General features: G+C 38.3%; 1 protein-coding gene across 15 annotated transcripts in view; it reads left to right on the top strand.

Moving 5' to 3' along the window:
• The window catches only part of ZNF536 (zinc finger protein 536), a 343653-nt gene that overhangs the window by 199514 nt on the left and 126781 nt on the right, over positions 1-17358 (top strand). For all 15 annotated transcript variants that reach the window (XM_074551140.1, XM_074551135.1, XM_014269198.3 and 12 more), the window contains one exon: positions 13668-13820. In XM_074551140.1, coding sequence (XP_074407241.1) covers positions 13668-13820 — 153 coding nt within the window. The remainder of the gene's footprint in view (positions 1-13667; positions 13821-17358) is intronic.

Raw genomic sequence — 17358 nt, 5'->3', positions numbered from 1 at the left:
TGTTTGTTTTAAATGCACAGTACTGCTCTCCTGCAGTTTTATGATTTAAAAAATGGCAGCAGTAGGGAGATACTGTTTGTTTGTCCACCCTTTATTATAAAATTTTAGCATCTGTCAGCAAGCTCCACTGCCTAGTTAGTCAAGAGAATCTCTTTTTTGAAACAAACAGCTATGACCCTCATGACTGGACACATATCTGTAAAATTTGTAGCCAGAAAAGACCCAGTACTAGTAGAATTGTTAGAATTATTTAAGTTTCATTTGACCAGTTAATGCTGCCATTCACCTTTCCTCAACCCCATGCATGACTTTGCTAGGTTGGCCAGTCCCACTGTAGACAGCTTTCAAATGTGATCTGGTGCAAGCCAGTTTGTCATGTACCAAATTCTGTGTGGGCTTGCCAGGCTGTTGGAGTGTCTCCCACCACTGCCATCCTGAAAAGGCATGGAAACGTGTGTCTGCACAAATGCAGGAGCCTGCATTCCCAGGGTTTAAATCAGGCTGTTCTCTGACATGGTGCTTATTGCAGAGAGTCTCAGTGCAAGCCAATAATCAGCCAAAATTAGAACCTGAGGATTCTCTGACTTGCAGGGGAGGAGTTGTGTCCAAATCTCTGTAGTTATACTTATGCATTTGTTCATACTTTGTCAGATTCAGAGATACATTTTGGACATATCATTCATAGGTGATTTGTCAGAGCAATGGAAGTTGTTGAAATTTTCCTATCTGTACAAATTTATCTGGTCTGGTTGCTGTTTTCATCCTATTTACTGCAGGAAATTTTGCTAGTGCTCAGAATAGTGAAAATATGAAGAAAGCCTGCTCTTCCTCCAGAAGATGTGTAATAGTCAGGATGCACTTGTGAAGCTTCTGTCTCCTAAATGTGACTCATTTCTGTCATCCAGAGGGTCTAACATGAGTTTTGAACAAATATGTCCACTTTGAACGATCTTATTGCCAAGTCATTTTCTGTAAAGGCAATGTTACTTTGTAAGTGTTAGGTTTCCTCTATTGTCCTTCCCAATAAGGATCTTCTTTCCTGCATATCTGACCTCTCTGAGATAAGATTTCCTTGTGTCAGCATTTAATGTCATCTGAGCATTATCAGCCTTGGAATTTCATGTTGGTGGCTGTTGATGATTATAGAATGGTCATTGCTCCAGAAGGTGCTGATCAGAAAGGATGAAAAACATGGGAAAGCCATTCAGAGTGATGGGAGCCAAACCCTCAGCAGAGCAGAGCCTTAAAGGCTGGGATGGGTTAGGAAAGCATTAAGTACCTGCATCAGCTTTGGGATGTATGGGGGAGCAGATTCATCTCCAGAAATCTGAAATAAGGAGGTTTAACCACAGAATTACTTTTTCCTTTCTGTCTGCTCCAAGATTCAAGAAGTTATTTGAAACTGTGGCACAGAAGGCTGGGTAAGAGTTGACTCCATTAGCTGTTTTCTTTCTTATTCTCAACTACTTACTGCTAAGAACTTAATTTTACAAAAGTGAGCCTGTAAATTTATATTTAAGATAGTGATATATGTCTTGGCTGTCTTCAAGAGAGTAAGTGAGCACCAAATGCACTCAACTGATCCCAAGTATTTGTAGTCATTTGCTACAGTTTGTTACAAACTCAGTCCTGGGATGGATTTCAGTGCATCAGTATCTGCAGATTTTTGCTGCCAGATGTGTTTCCTGTACCTCACTATATACTTACTGATATATGGGACCATCAATCTGATGATGATCTGAATATTTCCAGAAGGTTTTACAGCATTTCTGCCTTCCAAGATGGTCGATAGTTTAAGTCTGGCCCTCACAGGCATGGCAGAGGAGCTCGTGAGAACATTTTGGCTGAATTTCTGATGATGTTCATGAGGTAGAGGAGCGGCAGCTGCTGTACTAGTAACAGAAAGAGAGAAAGACTAATTCCAGGGCAAGGCAGCTTTCAAAGGCAAGTGAGCATCATGTGACTGAATGTGTATAATTTAAAAGAAAAAGAAAAAAGCTAGAACTTCAGCACAGCCTGTCTCTCCAGCATATGAGAAGTGAAGCAAATGAATACGGCCTTGAATACACTTTTTAATTTTTCAACACTGTATTTTGCCAACTTTAGTTCACTCTGTTGACTGTTCAGTCAGACCGTTTTTAAATTAAAAAGGAATACATGGTTGAATTATTTATTAAACAAAAGGTGCTTCCGTGCATGCAGACTACCTGGGTTTTGAATTTCTTTTGCTGTTGGAATTTGAAGAAAGTGCATTGCTAATAAGTTAAGAGATAGAACACTATCCTTCTTCTAAAATAAGTCTGTCTCTGAGGCAGACAGTAAGATAACTTCTGTCTGTCCAGCCAGGGAAGAATACCTGATCTTCATTCAAATTTCTAATTTTGACCTTATTGTGAAGTTGTTTCTCCAGCTTGCTGGGCTCCATAGAGACAGAATTTGTGGTAGGGAAATGTGTTTGCAAATCAAGCCAGTCTGGATTGTCTCCTAATTTTATAGGTGCTTCTGATGGGTTAAAATATTTATTTACTGGTGGATTGATGTGGAGGAGCTGTAAGTAAGCAGCTTGCAAAAACTTTGTACGTTGCTGCCATCAGCCTGTATGTTCCTGGAGGTTACCAGTTCACTTTGGGGTGATAAGGACCTTGTTCAGTGACTTTGCTTTGTTCAGTCCCCATTCCTGCCTCTGTGCTGGTGCTCCAGATTGGTGCACAGCCAGGGTTTCTTTATTGTGGCCTCCAAGTGCCTGATATTGTCTTGTCCACTTCCCCAGGAGTAAACAATCACCAGCTTTTGGACTAGACTTTCTGAACTTCAAAATTCCTTTGGCTGATGGCTGAAGGGAAAACATTCAGGCTGGGAAAGTAGGAAGGGTCTTCCATCAGTGGTGGCACTGTGGTCTCCATAGCTTGCTGAAAATGAGAGGACTGTTTTACCTGGTATTGAGAAAGGAATTAATGTGCTGAATCTGAGAAACATCTGTCCAAGAGGCTGGTTCTTCTCATCACTGGGGTGGGACTTGATAAGCACCGAGGATCCCAGTGAGATGCCCTGCAAAAGGCTGAGAGAGGCTTTAGAGAAAGGCTGCTGGGACCAGCCAGGGCTCTGACGAGCTCCCAGTGACCCCGGTGTGCGGGAGGGTGAGCCTGGAGCTTTGCTGTGCGAGGAAGGCAGCGAGCAGTAGCGAGTGCCTGGGCACACCCTGGCTTTGATAGCTACAGATGGAGACCTAAAAGATTGCAGGGCCACAGTCCAACACCAGCACATGTAAAATAAGGCTCAGGATTTAGATAACTCTGTTCCAGCATACTGACGTGCATGGCCACAGTCCAACTCCAACACATGCAAAATTAGTTTCAGGATCATTCCAGCATACTGAAGCCTATGCCTAAACCAGTTATTGCCACAAGCTCAGCTAAATCAGAGGACAGCATTCAAAATATTTTTTCTTTTTTTTTTTTTTTTTTTGACTAGAGTAGTTCAGATGAAAAAAAATTATATTTTCATAGTAGAAGAGGAAAACTGGGTTATTGATAGATTAGCTCCATAGGCAGTGTTTCAGAATTTTTATAGCCCAAATGCAAAACTAGTACACCCACAAATATCATTTTATGGTATCCGTGTACATTAAGGCTATTTTGGCTAAAAACATGGATATGAGTTGACCTAGTAATACATTTTGAGATACATTAGTATAAAAAAATTAATGAGTTCTTTCAGATAATATCATGTTCTCAGTATTCTCACAGTACACTGTTAAAACAATGAGGAAAAAACCTATACCAAAGAGTTAAAGGATCCCTTCTCAAGACTTAATGTAATGAATTTAATCAATATTTTTCCATTACAGCAAAACTCATGTAATTAACATATTTTATTTATAGAAAAAGGGTGCTAGTAAAGTAGATTCAGCAGTTTAGAGTTGCTTGTAAGTATTTATTCAAATACAGCTTTTTTTTCTTTTTTTTTTTTTGTGAAATGGATAAAGAAGTTGGAAATTATCCTCAAGTGGCTTGTACCAAAGAAGTTAAATGGGAGAAAAATTATTTACAAAAGTATTTATATTACCTCAAAGTGGTCATTTAGTTTGAAAGGAGCACTGGAAAGTTAAAAGTAAGAAAATACAGATACTGGAAAAGCCTCTCATATCATAGTCCAAATGTTGTAACACACACCATGACATTATTCACTCTTTAGAGACTCTGTCAGCACCTCTCTAATCAGTAATCTGTAAATGGAATGAGAGTCTTTAATTCTTTCTCAATTTGTTGAGGGGGAAATTAGTAATTTAGCTACCTCTATAGTTCTTTTTACATGCCTGATTCTTTTGTTTTTTTGGTTTTTTTTGTTTGGGTTTTTTTTCCTTGCCAGTGTCTACAGAAAGACATTCCTGCGACATTTTAAATAATTCATGCTTTTCTTTAGTAGAATGAATTTTTATAAAATCTGATGACCTGCTACTGGCACTTCTGCGCTGATTTTTCCACTCTGTGATAAGATAATAATAATGAAAAAGGGTTTTCTTAAACAATAGCATGCAAGAACTTACCCAATGATACCTGATGCCCTGAGAGCTGCTTATAATGAAGGCAGGTCTGTGGTTCTCCCTTGAAAAAAAATATTTGTTTGTTTTTTGGATTTTTTTAACCCAGAAACTGAGGTTGAAACTTGGCTAGTGTAATTAATAATTATTTCTATGCAAGTACTGAAAAGATTTTTAAAAATATCAATGGATTTAGAAAACTACAAAGAGATGGGTGTTAATTTGTACTTGTAGTCTGAGAGAATTCATTTTTGGGAAGATGAGAAGAATTTAGAGAAAAAAGATTCAACAGAGCTCTCTTCCACCCAGATTTGTCCTTTTTCCTATGGTTTACTGATACCATCTTTGATTTCCTTCATGGTGTAGCCTGTACCAAATGGTCCTGTTTGTCCCGCAAGTGTTTTAGGAACGAGATAGAGGTGATGGTGAAGTAACCCTTACCCCTCTGGTTTGTGGGGTTGTAGAGCTCCCAACGTGGAAGAAACAGGGCAAGTATGGAAGCAAGGAGAAGGCAACATATTCATTCACAGAAGTCCAGTTAATGGTTATTTTAGTTGATTAGCTAGCAACTTCATTTTCTCCCTCATGAAATTGCCTCCACAGATCCCTACTTCTGGAGCTTAATCAGCAGTAGCAATCCATCCCAGGAGTGGGAGATCAGGAGTACTTAATTAAAGAGGGACTGTAAGGCAACTCTCCCAAATTGGATATCTGATCTAGCCTTGGCATCAGGAGAGCAATGCTAGGTAAAAGTGTTTATCAAGCTCCATGTAGCCTCTCTCAAATCTCAGAGATGGGAATATGATGCAGACAGCTTGTAGAAGCTGCTATAACCTGAGTAGTATGGGTTTTAAGGCCATCTGGTACCTGAACACCTGCCTACAAATAACACATACAAATCCAAAAGATGGTCCAGTTGGATAGCCTCTGTGCTTGGATTCCCCACTGGAATTCTGTCCAAAAGCAGTATACAATCTGTATGAAGTTTGGAAAGACTTTGTTCTCCCTGGTCAGTAATCAAGTGCCCATTTCAAATTCAGGTGACAGGATCAAAGAGAACCCAGGTGAGTCAAGGGTTTGGTAAGAAAACTGCTGAAAATCACAGGGTACTGTTCACACTAACTTTTGGTAAAGTTCCAGAATATTCTAAGCTTGTTTTAAGAAAGGGAGGGGAAAACCGTGTGAAGTATGTCATTGAAAGGTTTGGGAGATAACCTTGCTATCAGAAGCATAATTGGACACTGAAGTAAATTTTGAGGATAGATGGCAAAGACCGTTGGCAAAAGACCAAGAAAAGATCCATGAATATGTATTTAAGCCCAATTTTGCTGGTTCAAAAGGTCCAAAGCTGCTTTGCTTGTGAAGACACACATTATGGAGAGAGGAGTACAACAGGGTGTCCTGGCAGCTCAGATGCTCTTCTGAAGGAAGCAAGAATTAGCACTAGCTAGATAAATGACATTCTGATAAATGGCAAAGTACATTCACTTCTATGCCTCCTATTTTCCTGTGGAAAGATAACACAAGTCTAGTGGAATTTCATGACAAACATCTGACAAACTGGGTGATTTGGGATGGGAAGTGCTTTCAGCCAAACAGTCGGGCTAAGGAAGTGGGATTTCAAGGTCATGGTTTTGGAGTGGCAGATCTGGAAAACCAGTGAAGGGGTTGGATGGTGGAAGAGTTTTGCATGTTAAGGGCTTTGGAGAGAAGATTTTGTATTCTGCAATTTTGAAACAAACTGCTAAAAATGGTGTTGGGGCAATAATGTAGTGGGGAACAATGTAGAGATCCACAGCCATTTGCCTCTAGCCAGCTCTCATTGGGTAGCTAGAGGTTCCAGGAGATAGTAGCAACATCAAAAAAGTGAAGACTCTAACCAAAAACAAGCAATTCATGACTCTGTGTTTTTCTGATGTCCATTGAATTTATTGAAGGACTGTGCACAAGTCTGACTGAATAAATTGAAACTTTTAACTTTTAATTACACCATTTGGGCAGGTGTATGTGGTTTTTAGAATGGCCTTCAGTCAGGGGCATGGAAGAGAGTGAAGAAGTTTGACATGCCTGCATGTGCATATATTAAGAAAAAAAATCTTTAGCACTCTTTCAAGTTTTATTCCAATTCAGTTTTATCAAAACTAATATTGTAACAATATTCAAATGTAAGAGCTGACTCAAATGTAAGAGTTGAAGTTACACTGAACTCAGTAGGGCTGGAGAGGTGTACAGCAGTGAGATTAAAATTTGAACCTTACTTCTTCTCATTCTGAGCTAAGAATAGGTGTGATGGCTTGCAGGATAATGATATTTAACTGTAATCTTCTTGAGGCATGAATGGCATTCCATTGATTTTATACAACTGAACTTGGTACTGCTGATTAATAAAACAATAAATAGAGAAAATGAACTATTTTGTGTTTTATTAACAATTTGCATTTCTTATAGTATTTCATTTTCAATAAGTATAAAATCATACCCTTGAATGGTAAGATGTAATTGCTGATCATGTATCTCTTTGTTCCAGACACTTTTATAAAAGTGTATGTATTATGTATGATGTGACCTTCAAATGCCATGAATGCTTTGTGCAATAAACTGTCAATATTTGTGGCTATAAGGTACTAGATGACTTTTACAATAATTGGAACAGCTTTATTAAAAGCTTGGATCACTCAGCTGGTTAAAGAGAAAGACACAGGCCAGTGTTCATCTGGGAGTTTCCTTCTGCCAACTGTTAAATGAAAGATATTGTAAGGTGCTTAAGATGTCTCCTTTCTTAAAATAAAACCCAAACCAAAACAGTTAAAGAGGTCTCACACAGAAAATATTCTCTCAAAGATATTTTTTCTTCACCATGCTCAATTTTTGGTCAAAGCTGAGCTCTGTCAGCTAATGGTGAGTAAACAACTCTGTGTTTCAAGTGCTAAATCTGAGTTTTTATGTCTTTCGGTCACACGATTCTTCAAAGAAATAAAACAGCTAAAATGATGTACTCAGAAACTGTGTTTGATCTCTGATTATCTTAAAAGGTTTTAAAATTTTAGAAAAAATTGAGAAGTAAAACTGCTAAGAACTGCTAAAAAAACCTCTATAGGGAATTTGATTGGAATGAAAAGAGGATAAGAAAACATTTTATGATTAACAAAATTAAGATTTTGTTAAAGTGTTCCATCAGTGTCTCTCTGTGGTGTATATACAGATTTTGCATGTGTCTCAGAGTGCCACAATGAACAGCATTAAGCTATAACCAGCGCTGCATACATGCAGTATTGCCATGAAAGTGTTTTGAACCTATGGGGTGTGAAAACCACCAATCTTCAAGAGAGTGGTGTTCCTGGAGTGGGCTTAAGGTGTGTCTATCACCAGTTACTAAGAAATTGCTTACAATATTTTGTCTCTCTTCCTGTTGGGCTTGAAACAGTGCCCAGCTACTCCCTGCAGGCCAGGGTGCTGGCTGTGGCTGCCATTTGCTCCTTTCTACAAGCTGCCATCTTTCCTTCTGGGCCTTTTCAGTTTCATTTAGACTGTGTTTTAAGTTTAACTCTGCCAGTGACTAATTGTTAACAGAGGCAGGGCAGTTTGTGCATTTGTTTGTGTGGTTCAGAGGGCTAAGAGGGAATTCTCATCTCAGACGTGGTATCTTTTTATTTACCAGTGGAACCTTTGTATAATCTTTATTTCTAATAATACAAACAATGTGAATGCTGTTTTCTCACTAGTAGGCCTCCTTTCCAATTCTCTTCTAAAATAGCTCTGTGTTTAAACAAATTCTCTGCCAATCCATAGAAACAGTTTAAGATTCCTTATATGGTCATTATAAAACCTAAATCCTTGATGAAACAATAGAGACAGCAAGTTGTTCCTGACCTAAGACATTAGCAACTCTTTCCGGAGGCCTAAAATATAACTGTAATATTTAGTAATATTAGAAACTTTCATTTTAAACCATGAACTTCACTAGCAAAAAAGTGTAGTGACATCCACTAATAGGGTTCTAATTTCAAATTATGAGCACAGTGCCAGATTCTGTTCTCATTTACATGGGATGATACTAATTGAAGCTACTTCAGGTAGGTAGAAAAATATGATTAATTATATCCCTACTTATATTCCTATTTTCCACTATTTTCAGTATTATTAAGGCTTTCTCTTAGGAATAGGCAAGAAATGTAAAGCATGTTTTCTAAGAAACTTGGCATATTCTATGTTGCTTCCCAGGGAATGAGATGGTTGAGTTCAGGCATACTTGCAAGGAGCTGACAGCAGTGACAGGATTAACACACTAAATGTCTTCTAACTCCTTTCTTGACATTGGATTTCCTGCCACAAGATGGGCTAATCTGGGTGGTTTACGGGTCATCAAAAAATAGCTGTGGTCACTACCACTTCTCGTTGCACCAAGTTTCATTAACAGGCAGATTTGAAGAACTACAAATATTCTGAATTTCAGAAATATGTGAAAACCTGGGATTATGTGCAGCTTTAAAGGCTTCTGGCCACATTTTCAAAGGGTTCTTTAATAGTGTTGAAAATTGTGCAAGACCAAACACATCCTTGTAAGACTGATTACCTATTTTGTGAGTTGATTACCTTTTCCGTGTGATTGCCTGTTTTTGGCTAATTTGGCAAACCTTATGTTGACAAATTCCAACTGACTTCACTGATGATTTAGCCTTCATGAGGGCTTCAATTTAGCTCTTTTGAACATTAAAGCACCTCTTTGTGAATCCCTGCACCTTCACATACACACAGCAAATAAATACTCTGGTGAAATTTGTGGCACATATAAGTAGATGTTCCTTTCAGAATTTGATTGCTATCATGACTGAAGTCAGTGCTGCTGCCTAACCAAGTGAAAACAGTTTTCTTTTTACAAAAGTAGATTTCTTTTTATAGACAGATTTCTTTTTACAAAAGCAATCCACCCTTTTCTAATCATGTTTATGGGCTCATTCCAGACAGGTGGACCAGTCATACAGAATATATATGGAAATGTCAAAGAATTTGTTTCCTTTTGCTCTTTATATGACTGCCTAGATAGAATCTGCTTTGAGTACAGAGACTCACTGTCCATCTAAGTTTGTCTTCTCTTTTCTGGCAACATGCACTGAAGCTGGCATTTCTCCTCTGTGGCATCTGCATCTGTGTGCTGAGGGCACTGCTGGCCATGGCTCGTTTCTGGCTGGACCATTTCTGATAACCAGCAGTAAGATATTGACTGTGAAAAAAGAATTCACTGGTGTCTTTCTCACTTTCTTTTAACCTTCTACTGTAGAAGTGCTCCTGGCTCCAGAACTGTTTGTTGGGATTATGTGTCTCTGTGGAAACTTTCTGCCTGTGTGGAACCAGCCTGATCTCCCTGCTAGATGAGGAGTGGTGGCTTTTAGGCCCTTCTCTCCTGAGAACTGGGCATCTGTCTGAAGAAGGGCAATCCCTCAAATACTGATCTTATGGACTGGTTAATTTTTATTTAGTCTGCATGCCAAATCAATTTGCTCACATTTTGGCCAAACTGGCTCTTTGGTTCTGCAGTTAATCTCCACCTTCTGATGTAGATGTTGAAGTGACCTTTCTTTCCTGGCATTTACCCCACGAGGACATGGGCACAGCATGGTGTGCAAGAGATGTCCCTGTCATACCTCCCCAGAAGCTGCTTTGTGGCTGAATTCCTCTGTCCCATGTCAGGGAGCGCTCTGTGCCTGCCCAGCAGGTACAGCACACAGAGCAGCTGGGGACTCTCAGCTGTTCCTTGTCCTTAGACTGGCCCAAAAACCAGTTTCATATTTAGAACTGAATGTTGCTTTTCACATTTCTGTCCAGGACTTTTGCTGTGAACAGACACAAAGTGAAAGGAAAGCTCAGCGAGAGTAAGTTCAGAGGCAAGGTTGGGTAGTCTCACATCCAGCATGTACTTCTATATCATACTTTAGTCTCTTATTTCCTGCACTTTGATCAGGAAAGGTTGGGATGGGCAGGAAGATATTCAGGATGCTGACCTGCCTGTAATGGAAATGGATAGTAAAAAAAGCAGTGTAATCCCATGTGCATCAAGTGCACATCATATAGACCACATAAATCAGGGAACCACAATGGCTGGAAGATAAGTAACTGTTCTCTTTCCTTCCTGATCTTTTATCCTCAGAATTGAGAAGCCCCCAAAACCAAAGCTAAAATCCTGAGTAAATCATAAATTAATTTGTGGAGGCCAATCCTAGTTCTGCAGATCTGTAAAATTACTTTTTGCTATATTGTTTCACAATTTAACAGAGCTGAGACTTTCTGCTTTTGAAGGCGCTTTCAATTACAGGAGAAGGGGGACAGCAGAGGTGTGGAATACATGATTATTGGTAAAGCTAAGGATTTTTCATTCCCCACATATTCTGATGTTGGCATAGTCTGTATTCTTCAGTTTGCTTCCTAACTTTTTTCTTGTCAGTCTCTTCTTTTTTCATCCTAAGTTTCCACAGATCACTTCTGAGAGACTCAATATAAGAAAACCTCAGTAGCAGAGTCAGCGCGACTTAAACACATTTTAAAGTTAAGCACATTTTAAACTTAAGTGCTTTGACAAAGAGGTACAATGTGGCAAAATGGGGCCCTGGTAAGAAGCTGGGTTAGCATTTGATGGGGAGAGTCGGCAGCCTTGAACATATCTTTTCATTGTTGGGAATAAAAGAGCTTGGATGTAAAGCTGCTCATTCAGGTAGCGATGGCCTCCAGCGCTTCGGTGGGCTTTGTAGGCAGAGGAATTCAAAAGAAAACCCCTCAGCCCAGCTTTAAAGTCTTAGGAATGCTTTCACTGTGGGAAGAAAAATTCTTCAAGGTAAGGCCCCTGTTGGAGTAAAGCCTTTGGAGCTATCTACTGTATGTCTACTTAAATCTAAAAGAGAACTCTTCAGACCACCCACATCTTTCTTTGCTTCATTGTTGTTTTCAGTTTGCTTTTTCAGAGGGATTAGTGCTAGAGTAAACTCCATCGTCTTGCTCCCTTGAAAAAATTCAATTTTGTGCAAAGTGAAAATTAGACTCTTAAATCTGCAAAGAGAGCTGTTCATCTTACAAATTTATTCTTTTTTATTGGGCCACACATATTCTAGATAGAAAGATAAAAGGCAAATGGATAACAGGCCATCATTTAGAGTGACATGTAGCAAAACATAGCTAGTAGACTTATTCTGTAAATTCCTCCTGAGTGGCTTGTTAACTTTATCTATATATTTATCTATAATGCTCATATCGCATTTATTGAAAATCAAAATAAAATCCTGCAATTTATCATCATGCATTCTGTGTTTTGCACTTCAGAAAAATCTTTTTGCACTCAGGAATTCTTTTTATTTTTTTTCCCAAAGAAGCTTAAGCCATAATTATATACAACTTTTGAGGAGTAAAAACAGAGAAAATCTAAACTCTTTAGGGATATTGGAATTATAGGCTAGCACCTATATATGTTTTCCTAAACTCACAAAGACAAAATTGACTCCTATAGCATGCAACTTTATGTACTTGAAGATAATTCAAAATGACATTTACTGGCTTTCTAACTTAAATATTATGCTTTAACTCTGCAGTCTGAGAACAGTCAGAAAATGTTAAACAAGAATGGGATGTGAAAACTATCAGATTTACATTTTGAAAAGTAGTAATAGCTTGATTACATACATGACTGAGATAAGCATATATATATATATATACACATATATATATATGTGTGTGTGTGTGTATTTAATAGCTCTATCATCTCATTCTTTCAGCTTTAAACAAAATAGTTTAGAGGAACCATTTCATAATACATACTGAAATGCCTGTTTGTGTTACCTTTTCCAGAAACATGGTATTTGGGCCTCTGCTACTGTGACAATACATTTTATTAGAGCCAAATATTTAAGTCTTTCTTATGTCCCATTACTTCCTTTTAAAAGGCAATGCTGTGTAAACTACACTATGTTTCCTGACAGCTTTAGTTACATATCAAATGGGTAAAGGCAGAACATTTTTAGTCAGTGGTTCATGGTTGAAATAATCAAGACTCTGCGTGCAGGTTTTAACTCTGTGCTCCCCACCTGGATCTAACCCAGATAGCTTAGCTCTGCACAGGGTGTGATGCTGTGTCCATGTGTCCTGCTCCTGACGTGCCAGCAGTGTCAATCTGGGTCACAGCCTCAACATTTGCCATGGTTTTGGTGACATCATGCACTGGTGCTTGTAGTGATACTGAATTGATGCTTACAGTGATATTACATGACCCTCTATGTACAAGATGATGGATGAGCCTTGTGTGATTTGAATAATGACTTTTTTTTAATGCCCTACATTTTTTTTTTTTTGCAATTTTTAAGTCAGTCTTTTGTAAGTTATTTTATTCCTTGACTGCTTGGATAAAAGCAGTTCACTCAAGATGGCTGAAATGACTGCTTCTTTACATCAGGAGAGAGAAGAGGTGTCCTGGAGTCTCACCCATTGTGTTATGATGTAAAGAGTAAGTGTAGCTGTGAACTCTGAAGGAGAAAACGCAGGAGCTGCGGCTGAGAGGGAGATGGAATTCCCTCTCATCTGACCAATTTTTTCATTGTTTTTCTCATGATATTAGGCCACTCTCTGGGTTGCCTGTTGTAATTCCACTGCTGAGATGTTGCAGAGGAAGTCAGTTATCTTTGCATGTAGACGCTGTCAGTGCTGTTGGACCCCCTGTCACTGCAATTTTCTTGTTTTAAGAGGTTTTATTATACTGGTGCAAACTTTTTTCCTCTAAAAGCCTACAGGTTTTCACAATACTTATAAATTAAATAGATTCAACAAAACAACAATCTCAAACTTTTGGAGAAAAAATTAATAGGAACTAAGCAAAAGAAGAAATCAAACCAGCTGCTGACACAGCTGTTTCTTTTCTTGTATAATTCAGTATATAAAGGTACCATATGCTGCTTAAAATCATGATGGGAAAGATGAAATAATTTAAGACAATAACAAGAAAATACATGAATTGTCAGCATTCTGTCAGTTTTAAAGAATGAAATAGACAGGTGTAGTATTGACATGTTTAACTTTGTGTTGTGTTAGCAGTTTTAGTGAGAACAACTTCTGACATGTGCTGAAGTGATGTGAGAACATTTCTGTGTTGCAGACATTGGAGAAGAAGCTGGGAGATCTGTAGGAGTCCAGCAGCCAGCTTTACTGAGAGACAGGAGCCTTGGTTCTGCCATGAAAGACTGCCCATACTGTGGAAAAACTTTCAGAACATCCCACCACTTAAAGGTCCACTTGAGAATACACACAGGTGAGAGGAGCACGTGAGCGCTGTCGGCACGAGCCTCGTGTGCGTGGGGTTAACACAGATTGTGCCTGGGAGCCTCAATTCCCACTGCAGATTGGGACTTATTAGTTGGAGAAAGTCTTTTGAGAAAGATGTATGACAGTCTTAAATAAAAGCACAAGGAATGTGTTGTTGGATAAAGACCACTTTAATAGAATCATCTTTTCCCAGTTGAGGTTATTTCTGTCTCCTTCCCTGCTTCATCACTGTTTCCTTCAATTACCCTTGTCCTTCAATAGGCATAAGCCTATTGGTTTCAGACTTAGTTATACTAACTGCTTCAAAGGCCTTCCTTAGCATCTGCTTAGGGATTCTGTATGTTTTCCTCAGTTACTATTTTTGTTCCATTTAGCATGCTCATTTTTAACCTCTCACTGTTCATATGAATGCATCAGCTTCGCAGATCTGCTTTTTTTTCTCCCCACTAGAACTCACATGAATTAGTACTTGTAAGTGATAAAACTTATCATACTTTGCACTGTGGTAAAATTTCCCATATTTTATTTCAGTAACAATGACAGCATTTTACCCTACAGAGATTTGCTACTGGGCTGGATACTCACTTTGTTTTGGTATTTCTCTCACTGAGAGGACTGCTCTCAATACTAGTTATTTTGAGCCACTCCATTCAAATTTTAATATTTCATTTGCTTGAAAGTACCTACATGCATAGCAAGGTCCATGTAGAGACACAATATGACTTTATCCATAATGAAATTCTGACATAAAATGTTGTAATCCTCAGATCCTGTTGACATCATTTGAAATGCTGTATATGGTCAATAGGATCCTGTTTTCTTCCCAGTGTTAATTGTCATGGTAGGCTTTGGGAGAGTATTTAAAACTTGAGATTTGGGATACTTCTTTTTGGAAACAGACATAATAGGCCCCATAATTTTAATTTTCTTTTTAAACTATTTTAATTAAATTTCAGAATTTTACTGCTATTTTCCGAATAGGAAGGTAAAATAATTGCATGAAGAAATAAATTCCAGTTATACCTCCTACTTGAAAATCTTCACTTTCACTTTTTATTTCACTGAAGTACCAGATAAACAATGTTTCTCTCCCTTCCCAAAATCAGCAGTGATGTTTCTCCTATGTGCATGCATAATAATTAATGCTGGGTTTGTGAATGTGAGGCCTGATTTTGAAAAACAGAAATTTAAAATTATTTAAAGGAAAAAATGTCATTTTTTAAATGGGAAAATTTGTTCACTGTATTTCTGTTCTTTCTTTTTTTGCAGAAGAAGAAGTGTAACACACTTTTAAAATTTAAACTTTGAAATTCAAAATTTGTCACTCTAATGTAGTTTTGTCTGATTGGATTGCAAACAATTTAGGGCAGGAATACTTTTCTCTGTTGTGTTGAGCTTTTTGGGGGCTGGAGGGAGAGAAGAAACCCAGTGAAAACCCTATTTGTGTTGTCTCCAATGTAGTAAAAATAAAGAAATTGTATTTATTTTATCGGAAAATAATACCATAACTCTGAAGTTTAAAGAGTTTAACAATTTTAGTATTTAAGAGGCAAAAAAAAAAATTCTTCAAAGTGATATGAGGTTACCCATCTCTTCATTTTGTTTTATTATATAGTAAGCACTTTGTTCTTATGTTAAACATGGCAGTGATTATACACTTGGTATTTGTGCCTTAGAACTAATGGAAAGTAAATTAATTACAATGGAAATATTCCATTAAAATTGCATATTAATACTGACTAAAGAAAATTAAAACATGAAAAAAATAAACTGTATAATATAAAAAATTTTTTTAAAGAAACTATGGAAACAACATTTACAATGTATTTAAAAATCATTATAATTTTAAAATAGGTAAAGATCAATTTCCATTAGGTTGAGAACAAAGTATTTGTAAATAATGACAAGAGTATGTTTAAGTGAAGCAATGTTTTACATATTAAAAATAATCCTAATAAATAATATAAAAATGTAAATTGGCAAATTACTAGAATTATTAAATAAAAATTAAGTTGCTTTGCAGTAAGTGGAAATGATGCAATAGATACCATTATTAAACAAATATTGGTTAGCTCATACTTCTCAGGGACAGTTTCCTGCCTTTTATGTCACACTCTGTCTTTATTATATGCCTGGATCATATAACTGACTGATAAAAAACACTTTACTGTATTTCTCCACTACATTAACTCAATTACTGTTCTTGTTCTCACAGCACCTGTTTGTTAGAGATGAGCTCAAGCAGCTCGGCACAAGTCAGGTTCCTTCGAACATCTGTGTGTTTGGAGGCACACGACTGCCTTGGTTTGGTGCTCATGCCAAGAGCAGACCCAAAGCCTGATCCAGCCAGGAGGTGCTTCTGTGGCAATTGGCCCAAAAAAGATGCAGAAGCCGCTTAAACTTGCACAAGAGCAGGAAGCTGTGCTCTGTTTTTGAAGAATTAGCCAGGGGCTTGGGTTTCTTCTTTTTTTCTGTTGGATATTTCATGGTTGCAACCTACTCCAAACTAAGCCCTGCTTTCTGTGTAGTTTGCTATCACATAATAAGATGAAAAAAAACCAAATCGAAGTTTTATTTAGCATACTCAGTTTTGTCCCAACACAAATGTAGAAGATTTTTCTTATCTAGCTCAGTGATGTTCAGGCAGGAAGAGCTTTAAGGGGAAGATAGTAAGTTATGATTTCTGATTGCTCCCATGTGGTAAGAGGAAAAGGGCATAATTATGTGAAAACATTTTCTCCTCTTTCTTGCTCTAAAAACAGTTAATGGGTGAGACAATTCCCTGGGAGAGCCCTGAATGGGGAGAGGAAGGATTTTCAGGACAAAATGCTTGCAAGCCTTGGGTCTTAGAGAGGACAGACAGAGCTCTTCATGCCCTCTTAGATGAGTTCTGAGTGCTGAGCTGTGGCCAGAGATGGGCTGTGCTGCCCTCCCAGCTCACACAAACCCTCTGGGAGGAGAGGCAGGGACAGGGACACAGTGTGGCTGTGCACAGCAGTGCCTGGTCACTTTGGGAGCCAGCCTCCTTGATATAAAACACAGAACAGCTTCTCATACAGCTGAGAAGGTTACAACACAAAAATCTCAGAGATGCTCAGTTTTTGTGAAAAAGAAAACCATCTGAGTATCTCAGACCTAAATTATGCCCTATGCAGGTGCTTCTAGAGCTGTCGTTTTGCCCCACTGGAGGCAGCAACTTAAGGTCCCTTCATTCAAGGAGCTGAGCATCTCCTTTATGTTCCTGAGCACTTCCAACCCCCCTGAAACACAGTAAGTGGTGTGGGGTTTACATTGCCTGCCTTGACCTTTGGGCTGTGCAGGAACAGTTAAGTGTGAGACATTAAAATTCCTTATGTGCTGCCTTTGACAGGGGACACATTATGTAGGAGCTGGTTTCGGATTGGCTCTAGCACCTCCTTGCTCCTTGCATTAGCCCTCAGAAGCCACTGCAGACCAGTTGGGGTTTGTGCTGTCATTAGATGCTCAGGTATATTCCCAGTATGACAGGCAAAATTAAATCCCTG

The sequence above is a fragment of the Zonotrichia albicollis genome, chromosome 13, assembly GCF_047830755.1.
Source record: "Zonotrichia albicollis isolate bZonAlb1 chromosome 13, bZonAlb1.hap1, whole genome shotgun sequence".
NCBI classification, from domain to species: domain Eukaryota; kingdom Metazoa; phylum Chordata; class Aves; order Passeriformes; family Passerellidae; genus Zonotrichia; species Zonotrichia albicollis.
This window is presented reverse-complemented; position numbering and strand designations above follow the sequence as displayed.